Source organism: Cariama cristata, unplaced genomic scaffold, assembly GCF_000690535.1.
Source record: "Cariama cristata isolate BGI_N322 unplaced genomic scaffold, ASM69053v1 scaffold1603, whole genome shotgun sequence".
In the NCBI taxonomy this organism is placed as follows: Eukaryota; Metazoa; Chordata; class Aves; order Cariamiformes; family Cariamidae; genus Cariama; species Cariama cristata.
The window spans coordinates 25,031-42,928 of record NW_009608740.1 but is presented as its reverse complement, the minus strand read 5'-3'; the positions used below and the strand labels follow the sequence as shown (position 1 = coordinate 42,928).

The 17,898-nt window shown below is 40.3% G+C and overlaps 1 protein-coding gene across 1 annotated transcript in view; it reads right to left on the bottom strand.

Moving 5' to 3' along the window:
* The window catches only part of PLCH1 (phospholipase C, eta 1), a gene marked incomplete at its 5' end in the record, with an annotated part of 44,671 nt that overhangs the window by 26,182 nt on the left and 591 nt on the right, over positions 1-17,898 (bottom strand). The window contains 6 exons of the mRNA XM_009697235.1: positions 395-515; positions 2,102-2,305; positions 4,478-4,571; positions 11,500-11,670; positions 14,519-14,648; positions 17,023-17,266. Coding sequence (XP_009695537.1) covers positions 395-515; positions 2,102-2,305; positions 4,478-4,571; positions 11,500-11,670; positions 14,519-14,648; positions 17,023-17,266 — 964 coding nt within the window. The remainder of the gene's footprint in view (positions 1-394; positions 516-2,101; positions 2,306-4,477; positions 4,572-11,499; positions 11,671-14,518; positions 14,649-17,022; positions 17,267-17,898) is intronic.

The following is a 17,898-nucleotide window of genomic DNA, read 5'->3' as shown; positions in this document are numbered from 1 at the left end:
CTGAAACAAAGTATTTTCCTTAGGTAGAGAACATTACGGTATTGACTTTTAAGGAGAATTTCCCTGTGGATATGAGTGGGAAGTTCTGTTCGAACAAAGGACCAAATTAACCTGTAGATATTTAAGCCTCAAACTGTTCAAAATATTACTGAGTTTACAACGTATGAAAGGTCTTTCTAACTTAGGTTGAACTTTCTAACTTGACTGATGGAAAGAGCTCATGCAGTTGAACAATAAATATGACAGGCAAAATACAGGAGAATAGAATCAACTTTATAATTTCTCAATGTATTTAAAGGAATACACATACTTCCTGATGTTGATTGTTGATTTTGACTTGGGATTAACTACACAAAACAGACAGGTTTAGCTTCAAAACTGACTCTACACTTACTCATTTTTGATGAAGGCGTATTTATTGATAGTTTCTGCCACATCACGGAAGAGTATTTTAGAAGTAAGAGTATAGCCATGGTGCACTACCGGTTCTCCATCTGGACCATCCCAGCAATCCACTATTAAGACAAAAAAAAGCTATAGTTTAAGAGATGCCCACGATCTTATACATTTCCGCTGATCTTGCTTGCCAGTAGAATTCATGTACACTACTCAACCATGCAGGTGTCGACAAGTTACATTTGATCTATTATGACCTACAGACTGAATTAAGACTAACAAGACAGTCTTTTCGTATATAAAATGAGAACTCTGCAACTTAAAACTGTTTTTCCCCTTATATTAAACTGAGTTTTTTTCCTCATATATAAAATTACAAAGGTGTAATAGGTCAAATAATGTTTACAGCTATCTCTTGGGAAAGCAGCTTCTGCTTCTGAAGACAAACTATTTAAAAAGAATTTAGTCTTTTTCCACTCCCAATTAAACTTGCAGTTCTATAACTGACTGTAGTAAGAGTAGCATCAAATCCATCACATGTAGAATGGACTAGGACAGTAATACTTTTCCTAATGAATTACTGTACCCTGGATTTACACCAAACTTGTGACTATTGTTGCCTCTACTGGAAACTAAAAACTTCAAGGAGAAAGCTACAGAGCTATTACCTAGGCTGTACAGTATCTACAACTGTTTTGAGGTCAAGTGAAATAACATACTACTGTGCGTTCCAGTGAACTTTCCTACAGAAGGGAAAGTACAGTGATAGATCACCCAATTTTCTCAGGTTTACTTTCTCTAATTACTTTTTAAATTCAGATTAACAAATTTTTTTCCAGAAATAAGTTTTGTAATACTAGTCATAAAAAATTAACATTGAGTTTAAATCTGTCAAAAGACTTTATTCCACCCAGAATCTTGAAAAGAAAGATACTCATGTCTTCTTATTATTTACATCATGCAGAACTTAAACAAGAATCCAACACTATTCCCAGGCTATCAGACAAACAGCATCTAGTTTTCTTCCACCAGCATACAGTCAGTAAAACAGTATCCTATCTCTCTATTGTGGCAGACCAAACCCAAGTGTCTCAGCTCTAAGACGGTGACAGAAACAGACACAGAGCTGTACTGATAGAAGGCACTATTTTCTCACCTGTCCTCCTCCTACAGGCACTTTTCATGTTCCCTTTGCATCCACAGGAGGAACTGCATATGCAAACACCTCCTTTCCTATTCAGTTGATGACAGGCAAAGGTCTTTGCCGGCTCAGCTCATTCAGAACAGTGCGGATTAGGAAGCACTCCTGTGAAGTGGTAGCCTTCAGCACGGGGGAACCCCAGAGCAGAACAACTGGCACTGCCCCGCTGGAACTGCAGGGCCCCAAACAGATGCCTGCCCATGGCCTTACTGGGGCTTGTGCAACAAAAAAAAATGCTTCAGGCAAATGCGGGACAATGGAAAACTTGCACTGGCTGAGAAAAGCATAACAACACAGCAGCAGGCACGAGAAAACAGTGGTGTCTATGATGTTTGTCTGAGATGGTCATTCCCAATATTCTGTTTAGACACTAGAAAACAGGAGTTTACTGCTGAAGTTAATCAGACAGTGGAGCATTAATGCTTTGAGCTTGCCACTGACTTTGTGCTTAGAAGAAATATCCATCATACTTCTCACAACCAGCAAGTTACACTAAAAATATACCTTCAATACATCGACAACCATCTTGCAGCACTCGTGCATACATCTCCACTCTGGACTGGGACAGCAGTTGGTCTCCTGTCAGGTACGTATTGTGAGAGGAAGCAATAAAGTAGTTACAAAGGGGCTGATCCATATCCTGATGCACTTCGCAATGCAGTGGATTAAATACATCGCAAGCAGGACTGCGCATGAAGTTCGTGAAACCTTTGAACAAAGAGAAAAGGTTTTGCCACAGATCCGGTATGTATTACCAAGCAAATGATTTCCACTCTAACATTTGTTTTTTCTGTTTATGCTTGTCAGTGCCAATTTATATCTCCAAAACCACTGAATCACACAGCAGGGATTAATCTTCCTGTACCCTATGTTTTGAGCATACTAACTGCTGTCTGTGGCTTGCCTCCTTCTTTGCAAACTGAAGAGGCCACACAGACTCAGTCCACTGCTGGCACAAATGCAGGTATTTCTTCTTGAAGCCTATGGAAGTTCTGACACCTTTGAGAAGAATAGATTCCCAAGATCCTACCCTTGCCCCCAGACAATTTTCAAACAGCTTTGAACCAGAAAAGCAAATACAATCTAGAAAGACGCATTTATGACTGCCAAATAAAAAAAAAAAAAAAAATCAACAAGCACTTGTAAAACATGGCATTGAGGTAAGCCTCTTCCGAAATTAACAACCAATAGTAAAAAAAGAAAGTAGGATTCTAAGAGAAGCATAAAAGTAACGAATAGTAGCTATACGAGAAGACTGAAAAACCCCACAGATCGATATGGCCGCTGCCCAACCTATTTTCAGATCAGATGTTTCACTCAGACCCTCGAAAGGGGCAAATGACAAAAAAGCCCATGTAAAAAGTCTCTGAAACCCTGGACAACCTCCTTACACCAAATCCACTACACAGATGAAGACAAGTGTGCTCAAACTGCCTTCTGCATTTCAGACAAATTCCCTCCACTAATAAGTGGAACCAAAAAAGGTGTTATTGGTTCTGTTAGAATTGGTGGAAGAAAATATCCTCCCTCACAATTATTCAGTGAGATAAAAACAATGATCTCTTCATCTAGATGCTACTGCAAACAGACAGTACGCAGCTAAACCATGAGTCATTATTGTTACAAAAACTGTCTTTTTCCTCCTCCTCCTTCTCAAACTGGTATCCCTCAGCCCCTCTTGATTCCTCTCAAAGCATCAGTATAACAGAGAAATTGGGTCAAATGCTTAGGCAGCATCAGTCCACACGTCCTGGGGTGCTGAATACAGCTGGGTAGGTGGAAGGGAGGGAACCTCAGCCTCATGCTCAGCAGGATGCAAAGGATTTGACATGTGCACCATGTTTCCTTCAATGGAACCCTTGTGACAGAAACAGGTAAGAGGCATCCTGTTCTGCTCCATCACAAGCGGAACGTCTTGTAAATAAGAGGAAGCAGAGGAAATCCCTCATATACTGGGCAGCAGAAGAGCCGTAGGATATGACACCTGCAAGGGTATAGGTTTGGTGGTCTGCAGATCTGCCAGAACTTTGTGCTGCTGTTGATGCCCCATGGGTCCCAAGTTAAGAAGTAATCTTCAGAAGGTAGCAACAGTGTCAAGAACAGAACAAAAGACAACACTCCTACCAAAGTTAAGAAAGATCTGACAATTTATACAGATCACAGACAGAAATGGGAGCCAAACTGACATCCTGACTTGGAAGCAAATGTGTTTTATTGGGTTTTTTGGTGATTTCTGCTTCCTCTCTCACCCCAAAAATCACTATGTAAATTATGCAGCTTCATGAAAGCTATCTTCTGGACATATTAACATGCTGTGGCATTTAATCTATTTCATTCTAATTCAGATTTTGATTTGATACTAAGCTGGATTCTGAATAAATATACCATTTACAATTGCTTTAGCAAACAAGGTGAATAAGGTATTAAAACCCAACGAAAATGCAATTATCGACATTTTATTTCACATAAGCATAAATCAGTGGCTTGTACAGGCATGACTCCAGATCTACAGAAACAGAGTAGAATGAAAACTTTGCTTTTATTACTTCAGTTAGAACAGGCTATAGTATAAAATAAATGGTATAGAGTGTTTTATGTTTTGTTTCACAAATACGCAGTTAGCAATAAATTAATGCAAGCCTAAGGCATTCACATTACTGTATGATAGCTATGATGCATGGCTGTATAACACTAACTGCTAATTCACCCCATCTACTCTCGTCTCTCCCATGTCTCACAAAAATGCACTTACCCTACTGACTGATCTTCTATGTAACTATCACACTCAAATATTACAAGTTACACCAAAACACCTTTAAAGCTTTTCTATTCCACTACAATATATCAAGACAAAACTAATTTTGAAATCAAAAACTTTACCTTCAATCCCAAGAACATTTTGCTTCTTGTTTTCTTCTGATACTTCAAACTTCTGTATGATGTCAAGACAATACTCTGGTGTCACATTATTCATCTGCACAAAAACGACAGTGTTGGTGCACTTATTTTTAATACCATGTCACCAGCATGTCAAAATCTACTTTAGGCTTCTGAGTCCAGTTGAAAAACCCTACGATCAAACACTGAGTTCAGTCAAATATGAATAGGACAGCCAGTAACACTACTGTAAAAGGACTTTAAGATTTTGATTTGATTTTTGTCAGTGCTGCACAAGCCTCACAGCTCTTACCTTTGAGGAGAAAAATAGCAGCAAGAGGCAGCGATCACTTAAAAGCTGTCTCATTTTAATTTAAAAATGAAAACTAGCTGCTAAGCACACTTAATAGTTGTACTGGGCAATACTGCTGAAATGAGAACTATGAAGTTACATTCTTCAATATAATTACTTAAACATGCAAAAAGATTTGGCAGGGTTTGATTTCATTTTCATGCATTTTCCACTTCTGTGATTTCATTACTTCCAAGAGAGCTGACTATAATATGCAGGCTATGAGATAAATAATTAGATTCTGAAATGAAAAACAGTACCACTTCTGAAACAAGTATGAGTTTTGTCACAAGATTCCACTAGCCTACAACTGAAGTCCTAACTGACCAGTGGGGCCAGAGCATCACCATACACTTACATTTCCTTTAAAATTAAAGGAAAGAAGTAGCTTCCATCACTCATCTCATCTCTTCTCACCCCTGCCCCCCTAAGTTGTAGAGAACCAAAGCGAGAACTATGATCAGGTGTATTTCATGTCCTCCATTAATAATATCACAGGATGACAACGATGACACTAAAATTTTCGGCAGCTTATTTGTACCATTCTTCTGTTTACTGTTTGCATTCTGCATCCTTTGCCAAAGTCAGCTCAAATGCCCTGACCTGTGGAGCAGTCTGGCAGCAAAGGAACATGTAGTCCCCTCTCTTCGATAGTGTGTCATCTCTGTTAACGTGACTGCTTCAGGCAAATGCAGGAGTGAGGGTAGTCATCATGCAGATTACACAATATTTATTGTTTAAATCCAGAAACGGTCCCTCTGTGAACTGTCCTCTTACTAATGGACTGCTCTTTCAGATGGCAAGTTCCATTTACTCTGCTCTGTCTGTAGCCTTTGATGAATTTCCGCTTCCCATTATTTACTGTAGCTCAGTATTCCTAACATCAGCGTTCAGCTATACAGAAATCTAGAAGCAGGTTGACTCTCTTGATCTGGTCTTCTCTAAGGGTCTGATCCTGCCAAATGTCAAGTTCCTCCTAAGAAACGTGCGTGCCATGACCGACCGTATCTCGTAACACCTAAAAGGCTACACCCTAAGTGTGAAAAATTACTAGAGGAGGGGAAAAGCTAGACACGTCAACATTAGAAGTATAGCAACAGAAGGCAAGCAAGTGTGCAGTTCAACTCATATGGTGACTCAAGCCAAAAACTTGGAGATATTTCCCAGCCTTTCTCCCCTTCACCCTTCCCTCTGTTTTTTTTCTCTTGTACAGGAAAAGCGTGGCTCGGCCCATTTCCTTCTCCAAACGTTTTATTTATATGTCCTAGCTAAGCCAACAATCATGAGACGCCTGTAGGAATTACATAGGATAATAGGAAAGAGAACAATTCAGTAGAAAAAAATAACTGATTATCCTAGCTCAAGTTGATGTTGCTGTTTGATTGCAAACACTATTCATAGCAGGCCCTTCTTCAGCACCAGCTGGCTAGAATTAATGTTTTCATTATCCCACATGGCTCCTTGATGGCTGAGTGGCAGGGTACTTGTGTGCTCTAGGAATGAAAATGTCTAATCCTGTCCAAAGCTGCATCTGCTAGGGAAAAGTCCAATGATTTGTGCTTTTTAACTGTAGCTTGAGAGATGATGACTTACGCAACTCATTTAAATTTGTTTTCATTACATTTTAAAGCATTTCACTAAAAAGAATATCAAATAGTAATGATCATTATTGATGACTGAATATTTAGATACATGAATTAGTCAAGATGGTCAATAGTGGAGCTTCCAAAAATCATGGCTACTTTTTATATTCTTGGTTAAAAGCTTTAATTTTGATGCAGACAGGTTCTTTAAAAGAGTATCAGCACTTCAATAATCAATAAGATCTTGGTTTTTAAGTAAATGAACTACCTTAGTTTTCCTAAAATAAGATCCTACAAATCTACAAAAAAAGCAGTATCATCTCTCATCTTCAGTGCAGAAGTATGAGAAAGAAGATGGAAATCACTTTTGATTTCACCAATCTCACTGGAAGCAGGTCAGGCAAACCTATTGCCAAAAATCTAATGCCATCAGAAGCTGCAGAGCACTGCAATGCCAGGTAATGGGAGAGCCCTCTTCTGTCAAAGGCCCACAGACTAAGAATGGGAATTACTCTCGTTTCCCATTCTCTTATTTCCCTTCCCATGAGAAAGGAATGCAAAGTAGAAGAGAAGTTAGGAAAAAAAAAAAAGAAGTTAGAAAAGAAGTACAATGCTAATAACAGGTGTTCCTAGACAGGATGCCAACCCACCAGGGTATCAACAGTGCTCTAACGGTCCAGGCTTTGGTTGTTCACAGTTAATCATTCTATAAGAAAAATCAAAATGTAAATAAACAAAGCAGAGACATTATTCCAATTTTAGTGCAAGATATCAATGTAAGAAGTCATGACACTGAGTCACCACATAAATCAGTTATATTGATTATCCTTTTATGTAAGCATGAGAGAGGGAGGAAGGCATCAGCTTGCTTTCCAGTTGGGAGTTTGTGTTGCCGCAATAAGAGTTTTTTGTGGAAGGTAGCAAGGATTGATCAGGCATGATGATCTGGTATTGTCTTCCTTGTCTGTTATTAACAAGCTCCAGTGTCTGTCCTCGTTTCAAAGCCCATGTACCAACACTGATATTCTTAGAATTCCTCTATTTGCTTTGGGATACTGGTTTCTGATATCCTTCAGTACACACTGTTTCAGATTGCAGTCTAACACATATCAACGTGCCCTGGCATATACTGTCCCATTATAACCCTTTAAAACTTCTTCCAAGAGAGCAGGTATAGCTGTTTCAAAACATTCATTTTCTAAAAGTGTACTTAATCCCCACTTCTTATCCCTTTATATCACATTTTCACTATTCACCACATCCCTAGTTATTCCTGTGATACTGTATAATTATAGTGTGGACAACTAATAAGAGTAAACTTACTCTAAAGCAGGCTTAACTCAAAATGCACTAGCCTGTATTGAATAATTACAGAAAAGCTCTACATAATTACGTGTGTATGTTCCGAGAGTGTAATTGTTATAAAATTACCTCCTCTTCAGTTCTATTAAAACAAGTGGGGGCATTAATTTTTGCCACCAGTTTCATTTGTTCTGCATACGGCAGCAGCCCTTTTAAGCACAAAAGATACTAGTTTGGTATCAACACAATGGTGTGGTATTAACATTTCCATCTGGTTCCTGTCACTCGGGAATACAACAGGGTGCATCATACAATATGTGGCACTTCCCTGGAGCATGCAGAGAACACTGCTGTAGGCAAGATCTCAGCGGGCTGTCCTTTTTCTAAGGACAGATGAAAACTGTATTGCAAAGTCACTGATCCATGGTAAGGCAGCAGGTGGCAAGCAGGCACAAGGGAAACCTCACCCTCAGAGAACCAAAACTAAACATTTCAGGTTTGTAACACCAAAGCAGTCTTGTAACTGCATAAAACCATCAGCACAAGAGTCAAAAAGGTCTCTGCTATGACTGAAATAAAGGCACTGGATGTGATATGGATAAAACAGAAAGGGGGAGGGAAGGACAGTCAGCAATCAGACAACAGTCACAAGCTGGCCGAGTTCCCCTGGACACAGGGCAGCATCGCTATGGGGCTTCCAAGATGCCGTTCACTCTACGGTGAAGGTCCAGAAAGGCTAGCAACTGCAGAGCTGCTCTTTAACAGGGAAGGCAATGTTTGTAGAGCCTATTTCACCCAAGCCCCACTTCTCAAAGACAAGTATGAGACAAGCTCTGTCAGTCAAAAGAGCCTGGAGATCCTGCTGTGGAAGCAATCTGTCATCTAGCAGGAGATCAGTTTCTGCGGAGGACCAACTCAGACAATGATATTGGCTTATTAAGGAAAGACACTCCCAAAGGGACATCACTCCGGCCTGCAGACGTGACTGGACATCCAGGGTTGTTCCTCCCTCACAGCCACTTGTGCCAAGAGGACCGCAGGACCAGGAGTCATTCCAGGAAACCAGCCTGCTTTCTGCTCTTCTGACATTTGAAGCCATATAATTGCAATTTCAATAGCAATGAGTGGAGTTTAACTGCACCTAAGTGGAAATAATCTGTTTCACAAGCTCTGGGGTGAAGGCAACTGGGAGCTCACCATGAAAAAAGAAAAGCCAGCTTAGCAAGTTAACAAAAAACCGAAACCCCTTTTGTTCTGTCCTCAGGCTGCAGAATTAATATTTAAGTCTTGCCAAAAGAATAGCAGATAGAGTTGGACAGACTGTCCACAGATTTCCAAGCAGCCAGACAAGAGCAAAAACAAAACGCTGCTTGGTTGAAGGCACTCGAGAGCTGCATTATGATTGGAACCGTTATCAGCTTTTGAAGGCAATCTTGCCTTACCCGAGGACATTGTTATCACGTTTGTGTTCTGAAAACATTAAAGGATAAATCTGCTCTAACACTGTTAATACTGGGAAGTGGGAAAACCAGAGGGAAGAAGCAAACAAAACACAAGGTGCTTCTAAACTACACTGCCCAGAGGTTCACCTACAGGAGATCACACTTTTTATTGTTTGTTTTTGGAATAACGTTGAGCAGAGCATTTATAGCAGATAGCTCTGTCCACATTCAACATTTTGAGTAGTGCGTAGACAGGGAAGAGGATGCAGAATGCCAGACTTGACAGTCAAGTTGTTTTTTCTGCTGCATCAGTAGTTTCATAATGTCCTTGTGCACCCACAAAGACAGCTCTTCTGCCTCGTTCACATGTTTTTCTTCCTGCTCCCGGTCCCCAAGTGCCCTCTCATACCACTGCTCTTCAGTTGTTCCTGGGCACTACAGCATCTCCAGGAACATGTCCTCCCTGGAGCATTTCTTTGCTTTCTCATCAGTGTCAAACTTGCTGCTGCTGCTGTCAAGGGTGCTCCACTGAAAGGCACCCAAGTAGAAGGCAGTCGTTAAAAAGGAAACAAAGGAAAAAGCAGTGAGCTCAAAAAAAACTTAGGGCAATAGCGTAAAGGGAAAAAGATAGAAACATTTTGTGCTTTAAAGTTGTAATAAGCAGAATTGCCAGGACCAGATTGCTTGCAGGAATCTGTGTGTTGAGACTATCACAGCAAGATCAGCGACATGATACTGCTCCATGTTTCAAGATGGAGGAAGGAAGAACCAGGGAGTCGTACATGCCAAGGAATTGCCACAGTGACCAGCAGGGAGAAATTCAGCAACAAAACAGCTCAGACCGTTGATATTTTATGCTAGGTGTAATTCAGAAAAAGCAGTCATGGCAGGCAGAATCCCAGACTGGCACAGGAGTTCATCCAATGATTGCAGGCAAAACACAGCATCTATACCCAGGAAGGTGACATAGGTTGGGATGTTAGTATTTATTTTCACGAGGTTGTTTTGGAACACTTCTCAGCAAGGACACATAGGGTAAGCAAATAACCCAGGACCAATTGTCAGAAGCAAACGACAGTCCCAGAGATCACAAGGTTCCTTCTGTGCTCCTCATTGTCCAGCATACAAAGTCTCTCCATGAGTTCCACTGACAACTTCTGTAGTAATCCAGTCTCTTTCAAAGCAGGCATGAAAATCTCCACTGGAGCAACATATATAGGAACAGCTAGACATTTTTTCTGTTCAGCAAGTTTGTTCATAAGCACATAGAGAAAAAATCTCTGGTCTTGACCGAACTTGACTTCTTGAGTTACTTATGCTTTTTTTTTTTTGAAAAAAGTCTATAATCAGTGTATCTGTTCCTGTGTTTCCCTGAACCTCACCTCTCTCAACTGCTTTTCTCTGAGGAGCTTCAGATAGAAGTACAACCTCCAGATGTGAAGTTTTCTTTGCACAAGTCCCACACATCTGTGAGGAATTCCTGGAAAACAGATTTTCTTGAAGAAAAAATGGAAAAGAAGGCAGAAGGGAAAAAAAAAATAGAATCCTGGACATCTTGCCCTCGGCCAGGTAGGTGCAATATCCATCTCTGTATTATATCACAAAAGTGTAATCTTCCCTTAAAATTTAGTATTTAGGTTCTTAATATTTAAGATTTTGGCCACATTTAAGAGGTTTTTCTTTGTCAATATTTAAACTGCTGTCTTAATAATAAAGTAGCAGTCCTTATAATTACTACTGATACCTGAGAACTCCTGGGATACATAATAGTATTGTAGGATTCAACTTTGCTTACAGGAAAGGATATGCGAACACAAAGGTTCATCTTAAGGTGTTACCGCGTTAAGCCATGCACAGGCAAACCATTTGTAGATAACCAGAAATAGTTTACTGCTCTTATTTTGTCATGTGTTTCTACCTTTAAAACACACCACATACCATCCTAATTTAGAGTATACCTACCAAGACCTTTACTCATGAAAGGCATCTCCTGAAATATAAACACCCCCCCAACACCAATAAACAATCCAGACAAGCTAGCAAGAGAAAGCAACCACGCTAAGTCGCATGACAATCAGCTATAACTAAGAAGTGCGAATGTTACCTGAATGCTATTATAAACAAACATTAACCATATTGCCCTACACTTGCCTTTCTTCTACCATAGAGTCCTAAAGAGTTCAAATGCTTTCTACAAGTATTTAAAAAACAATAAATCCTTTAGATTTCTTTTTTGTTACATCTGTGCTTCACCTCCTGCCCCAAGCAAAACCCTTCCATAAAATTCTATCCCTATACTTGAATGTATTTATGTGTACATATATATGGATGCATAGTATTCCTTACCTTTTGTTCCACCTTTAGAAACTGAGCAAGTTCTTCGACAGTGAGGTGATCCTTCTTGTCACTGTAGCTTAAAAGCAATAAGTAGAGATCTCGACGTAAGGACATCATCTTGTAAAACACTGAAAATTCTTCAAAATTTAGGGTTCCTTGGTTCTCATCTGTGTCTGCTTCCTAAGAGGTAAAGACACTCAGGTAAGCATGCTAAACACAGGTGAATTCAGGGAACAAAGCAGAACAGGATTTATGTACACAAACAGAAATTTCATAAATTCTCATCTGCAAGATTCTGTTCAGACACAAATCCTAGTAGCCTAAAATAACTGCGAAATTATAATACCATCTATTGGATTTGTTGGTGAAAACAGTTACTACACTAAAGCCACAGGTTCCCTATGAGAGTCTCAATTCCATCTTTAGTTTTTAATTTGTTTCCCCCGCAAAGAGGCTCACTCTGGGCTTGATCCTGATCTCTGTTACTCTCCCGTATGTCTGCAGTTATCTTGAATAAAAACATAGCAAGGAACATAACAATTTCACCCTGTGGCTTCCCCTAACAACAGGGTTTGACATTTTAAAACAATCAGGACAATATCAATCTTAAAAATACGTTAATTCAAACTGCAACACTCTCAGCCCCCTGTCAGCACTCTGTAGAGGGTATGAGTCTGATGCAGCAATAAGACCCCACACCCAAACATATGCCCAGTAGCCCCAGTCTTGACACAAGTTTTTGTTTATCCTCAGAGGTAGGAAGAGAAGAAAACAGTATTTAAGACATGTTAATACAAGCTTTTTACGGTGAACATCTGTCTAAGAGGATTGCTTTGGATTTTAAATACAAAGAATATATTCTGGAGAACTGCTGTCAAACACTATGTAGGTCTCCACGAAAAAACACCCAAACTTCAGGGAAGCTACAACTCTTGCTAAGTTTGAGGCTGTAAGCAGATAATGAGACAAAGTGAAATAAATGTTTAGAAATGTGCTACTGTTCCCATGAATAATGTCCTTAATTCATAGCTATAAGTAATGTTTCCTCTCTGTAGTGATAAACCCCCTTGCCATTCCCAAGTCACATTCTGTTCAAAGTGGTGCTTCCCTCTGTTCAGGTCAGAACACCACCTGTGCAGAGTTCTTTTAACACTGACTGGGCTTTGAACCTGTTGGCTTGTCTCTACAGTGGCACACCAAATACAAGTTCTTCTCCAGATGAAGGGCATTCTCACCTTGCTATCACTTCTTCCTTCTCAAGAAAGCTCTTCCAGTTGGTGTCCAACCTCACTTCTTTTATAGAAGAGGAGTTAGTCTAATAGTAGATGCAATGAACAGAACTCTGGCCTGCTTTGCTTTCCAAGGATCCCGTTTTACTGTCCCTTCACATAAAACACTCCACTTTGAAGAATGTCTTGGAACAGGAACCCATCTTCACACTACTGACTCCTAGTACACATATACAACTAAAGTAGCAGCCCCATACGCTATTCCCAGATGCAGGACCTGGACCGTCTCATAAGCCTGGTCACCTCCATGGAGCCAGAGGTGCTGCTCCAGGCCAGGGGCTGTTTGTGCTGTCTCTGAAACTGTGATGCCAAGTCACACAAACAGTACCACCTCAGCAGATCAAGTGCAAGAACAGTGCAAACTAGGTAGATAGAGGGGTGAGGATTTGTCCCAGAGTTACTCTGCCACTCCCTTTATCCAGCATGAAGTCCTGGAAGTCCATAGGACTGCAAGCACAAAGCACTGCTTGTGGGGTAAGGCTTTTAGGATTGAGCCCTGAAGGACTAGCAGTAAACAAACCTTCAACACTCCTTTTATATTCGACCTTAGTAACTTTAACCATGCCTGTGAGGCCTAGAATAGTAACTGAGGTATAGGTTGGCAGCAACCACAGCAAAATAAAAATAAGTAAACTTTTTTAACCAAAAGTTGCCTCTGATTATACAAAGGTTGATGGTTGCTAGAGTGCCCTACTTCATTCCTAGACAGCTGAAAAGTGCAGACAGGACTACTATTTATTTTTTTTTTCCCCTCTCAGTACATGGCTTCAGAGCTCTCTGCTTCTCCTGCAGCAGTCAACAATATCAGGAAAACCTGAGGATCTCAGGGAGATGCATTTCATTACACCTTGTTAGTGCTAATGTCATCTGAGCTATAAACTCAGATCACAGCAAGTAAGCAGAGAAGAAGATAATTCCCAGCTATCCGGTGTCAAATGGGATTTTAAATCATCTTTTATCTACTACACCATCTTAAATGACATTTATAATCTGTGGGAACAAGTACAACCCAAATTCATCTCTGCAACACAACCCCACCAGTTTCCACAATTCTCAGGTCTTTGGAGAGTAACTTGATACTCCATAGATGTGTATCTAACGTGGATTTTATGCCAGACAAACAAAGCACTTTTGACCATAAAAGATTCTTCAACTTTCCCATGTTTTATAGCAAACCAGCTTTTGGCTGGTACTGTTTTTGAAGAGTTAATAAAAATTTTATTTTGCTCTCCATTATGTCCTTGGTTTATCTTTCCTTTCCTACAGTAAACACTAGGGCTGGCAGAAAATAGTAACTGTTTTCAGACAACAGAAGTAAAAAATTGATCTGGCTAAGTAAGAGGAAGTTGTTAAAAAAAAAAAATCTAATTACTTTCATAAAGCTAGTTTCTATTAAGCAATTTTCCATAAAGGAAATGAAAAAATATTTCAATAGAAACAGAGTAACTTCATCGTCCATCAATGCCAGCATAGACCAATTCAGTTCAGAGATGAAAACAATAATGCATCTGAAAAAGTAATATTAATATAATTGTCTTCTATGTGGTTCATGTCATTAAAACAATGTTCTGATGCATCTTTGTCTACAAAATGGTAAGACCTGGAAAAAGTCTGTGAGGTGCTGCAAAAGGACAGAGTTTTATGTCCCAACTTGCAGATCCTATTCTGGATCTGTCCAGAAAGAGACTATAACTGGCACTACCTTACCACAATAGTGCTGTGTGTTAGAGGTCACCAACCTGAAACATCTGCCGGACCTTCCTGCGGGGCAGGTTAACATTTAGTTTATGCATCAGCTGGTGGATCTCTTCAATATTCAGCAGGCCATCTCCATTCTTGTCAGCCTCCTCAAAGGTCTGTTTGACCCAGCTACAAATGTGTCAAGGAAAGGTACAAGAGGGCAATTTCCTCACAAAGAGCTGAGGTAGAGCAGTTGGGCAGGTAAGGGACAAGATTCGAACTTAGGAGAACAAGACCCTGCCCTAGCTCTTCCGGGCAGGGGGATAATCCTCCTTAGCAGAGGGCCTTAATATCTTCCAGATAAAAATACCTTCCTTAATATCTTCCAGATAAAACTGAGCATTATTCAATCCAGCCTTCACAAACATGTCTTTTTCAAGTCAGCATCTCCGGGCAAAACATTTGAATTAAGACTTCCCACAGCGTGCATTAGAGTTATTGGGGTAGACTGTGAAATAAAGTCATTGCTGGCAAAGACGTGGTACCTTTGTCATGGTTCTCCCCACGCTGATGACAAACCAAAGCGTTTTTACGACTGTATACCTTCTGGTACAATTTGCTATTGTACCTCCTACCTGGTGCAACTGAGACTGTTGTATCTAAGGGCTACTGGTTTCAAGAATCAATAGCCATCTGTTTCAGGGATGACATTAATCTAGTGCAAGAGGATGGAAGAAGGAAGATTCTGTGCAATCAGCCCAAGTACACTATTATCAGCCTGCAGTCTCCATAAGAACCTAATTAAAAATTAAAACATTAAAAATGTTTTTCCATGCCCTCTCCTCCAAGACCATGACAGTTCTTTCATCCGTATATTTGTAACTCTTCCATCTCTGGACAACTTCTTTCTCCACCATTTTCTCTTTGATATCTCTGCCCTCATCTTGTGCCACACCTTCCACAGGGCAGCAACAACTCCATAGAATCAGAAGCTGCACAGAGAAAATGGATAACACTCATACATTTGCTGTTTCTGCCCTCACAAGGACAAAATGGCATCAAATAAAGCTAGCATCTGTCAAATTCAGAAAACATGAAGTGATTCTTCACACAGCACATGGCTCATCTCTAACATAACCTTTTTTGGGACGTTCTGCAGGTTTACAAGGGTTTGAAGAGACACTGAACTAGTTTTTTCGCCCTTGCCCATGCTACAGTTTCATTCAAATGCTTAAAACCGGTACTGGTTTATGCAATTATTTACAGCTGAGTTCACAATACCAGCCCCTTTGCGTTCTCATTTCTGCTACTAGTTTCTCCTCCGAGAACATACTCTAAGCTTTCAAAATACTGCTAGGCTTTGCTCCAATATCTTCTTCTACTTCTCCCTTCATTCTGCTTGAACTTCTCCCCTTCCTGACCAGTACCTTTTACCCTCTCTTTGCACATATATCCCTTTCCAGCTTTTCCTAAGTTTTAACACTAGCTGGAGCTGGTACAGAGTCATTTTGTCTGCAGTCCCCCAGCTGCCACATTTGATAACACAAACAAGACTCGAAGTGATGTTTCATCAGAAGAGAACATACAGCAGATATGTGCAGCTCGGAAAAGTCATGGATAAATATAGCTAGCTGAGTATGTGTGCAACAGAGCATGCGATATATGCCCCAAAAAGGTCTGTGCCTATCTTGTATCAGAATGAAACACTGAAAACAGAAATTAAAAATACCCAAAGTATGTATATTCTCCAGGAGGAGTGTTTACAAGTGACCACTGTAGATTTCTGTGTGGCAGAAGAGACAGGTTACAATTTTAATCAAGATGGGCTTAGCTTGTTTGGTGTTTTTTGTTTAGGGGAAGAACATTCTTTGTACTTAACATACTAGTCAGCACTGTTGTGAAAGAAAGCACATCAAGAAAACGTTCAATGGACATGATCTTTACAAGAAGTTCATTTTGGTTACTAGGCTACAACAAACATTTAAGGAGCTTTAGAGATTTGTGCTCCTGACAATCCATGGAGGCTGAGAAGTACACAGAGATATCTGACATACACCAGGAGTTACTAGTCGGTTTATGGAAAGGCTCCAAAATGTTGGAGTTTCACCTGTGCAGAGGCTAACAAATTCAAGTTTTCAATCAGTAGTATCTTGAAAACAGTGTCTTCTAATGGACCTTGCAATTTGTAGCAGCAGAATAAAAGCAAAGTTGGGCAAACAGAAGATGGACAGAAATCCCAAAATCATGTTGGGGTTAGTATCAGAGATAACTAGAAATGACTGTTTTGACCCTTCAATAAGCATTTCACTAACAAAATGCAAGACTATTCCCTGACTTCAATGCAGTTTAATCCAGTCCTTAAGGCACAGCTGATGTTTTATTACACAGATCAACGTCCATGTCAAACCCATTACTCAAGTTTCCATTGCAATCAATGGTAAGGTTCTTGTTCACTTTTTTGTTCACTTACCAAGAGGTGAAAGGCCACCCTATGCTGAATTCACTAAAAAACAAGCCAGAAATATTGAATGAGAAGCTGGAGCTCAGGCTCCTAAAAGGATACTGATCGTGTGTTCTCTGTCGCTTAGCAAGCGAGTCCTCATCACTTATTCCAGCCATCAAATATTTCAGACCTGTGATCCAGGTGCGAGCTTCCTCTGGGTTAGATGTAATCAGATCCAGTGACTCCATGTGGTTGCCATGGTAAATGGTAAAGCAACAGCTTGGGTCAAAGTTCCCCTCTGCATGCCGGTGGAAGATTTCAGACTGCCGGCCTTCGGTGACTTTGTAAATGGAATCAATGACAACTGTGGGAAAAAGAGAAAACAAAAATTGTCATGCTTTGATATCTACCCAACCTCTTTCTGGTTTTGGCAATTACGATTTATTCAGGCTAAGAGTCATTAAGCATTCTTAAATATCATATCTTCACATCCAAAAGCACTTTTTGACTTCTAGGTTTATCCTTGCTTTGGCCGTGCCACGTGCACACTACAGCTGCCTTGAAGGCAGGCTAGTGCAGGTACAGGCAGGTTACAGCAGAGCTCTTTGAGCGCTCCCTGCTACACCAGAGGACTGTAGGCCACTCAAAGGGGAGCATGAGCAGACAGATACCAAGTGTCTTCCATCAATCAGTGAAACACTGCATAGCTCCAAAGGGACCTCTCCCACCACAGCCCTACTTTCTACAGCAGGAAGACAGGGATACCCACCACTGTGCTAGGGTAACACAGCTCCCAATGCCATGGCACCTAAGAGCTGCTGTGTTCAACAGCAGAGCTGTTAGCCACCACACACTGGCCCAAAAACATCAGCTGTCACTATCTGTAGCCTTCCCAACTGCTTGTTTTAATCTCAAGTCTCCGTGACAGTTCTGTGAATTTCTAGTCCTTATTTTATTCAATAAACCACTAATTTGAATTTCCAATTTAAAACAGTG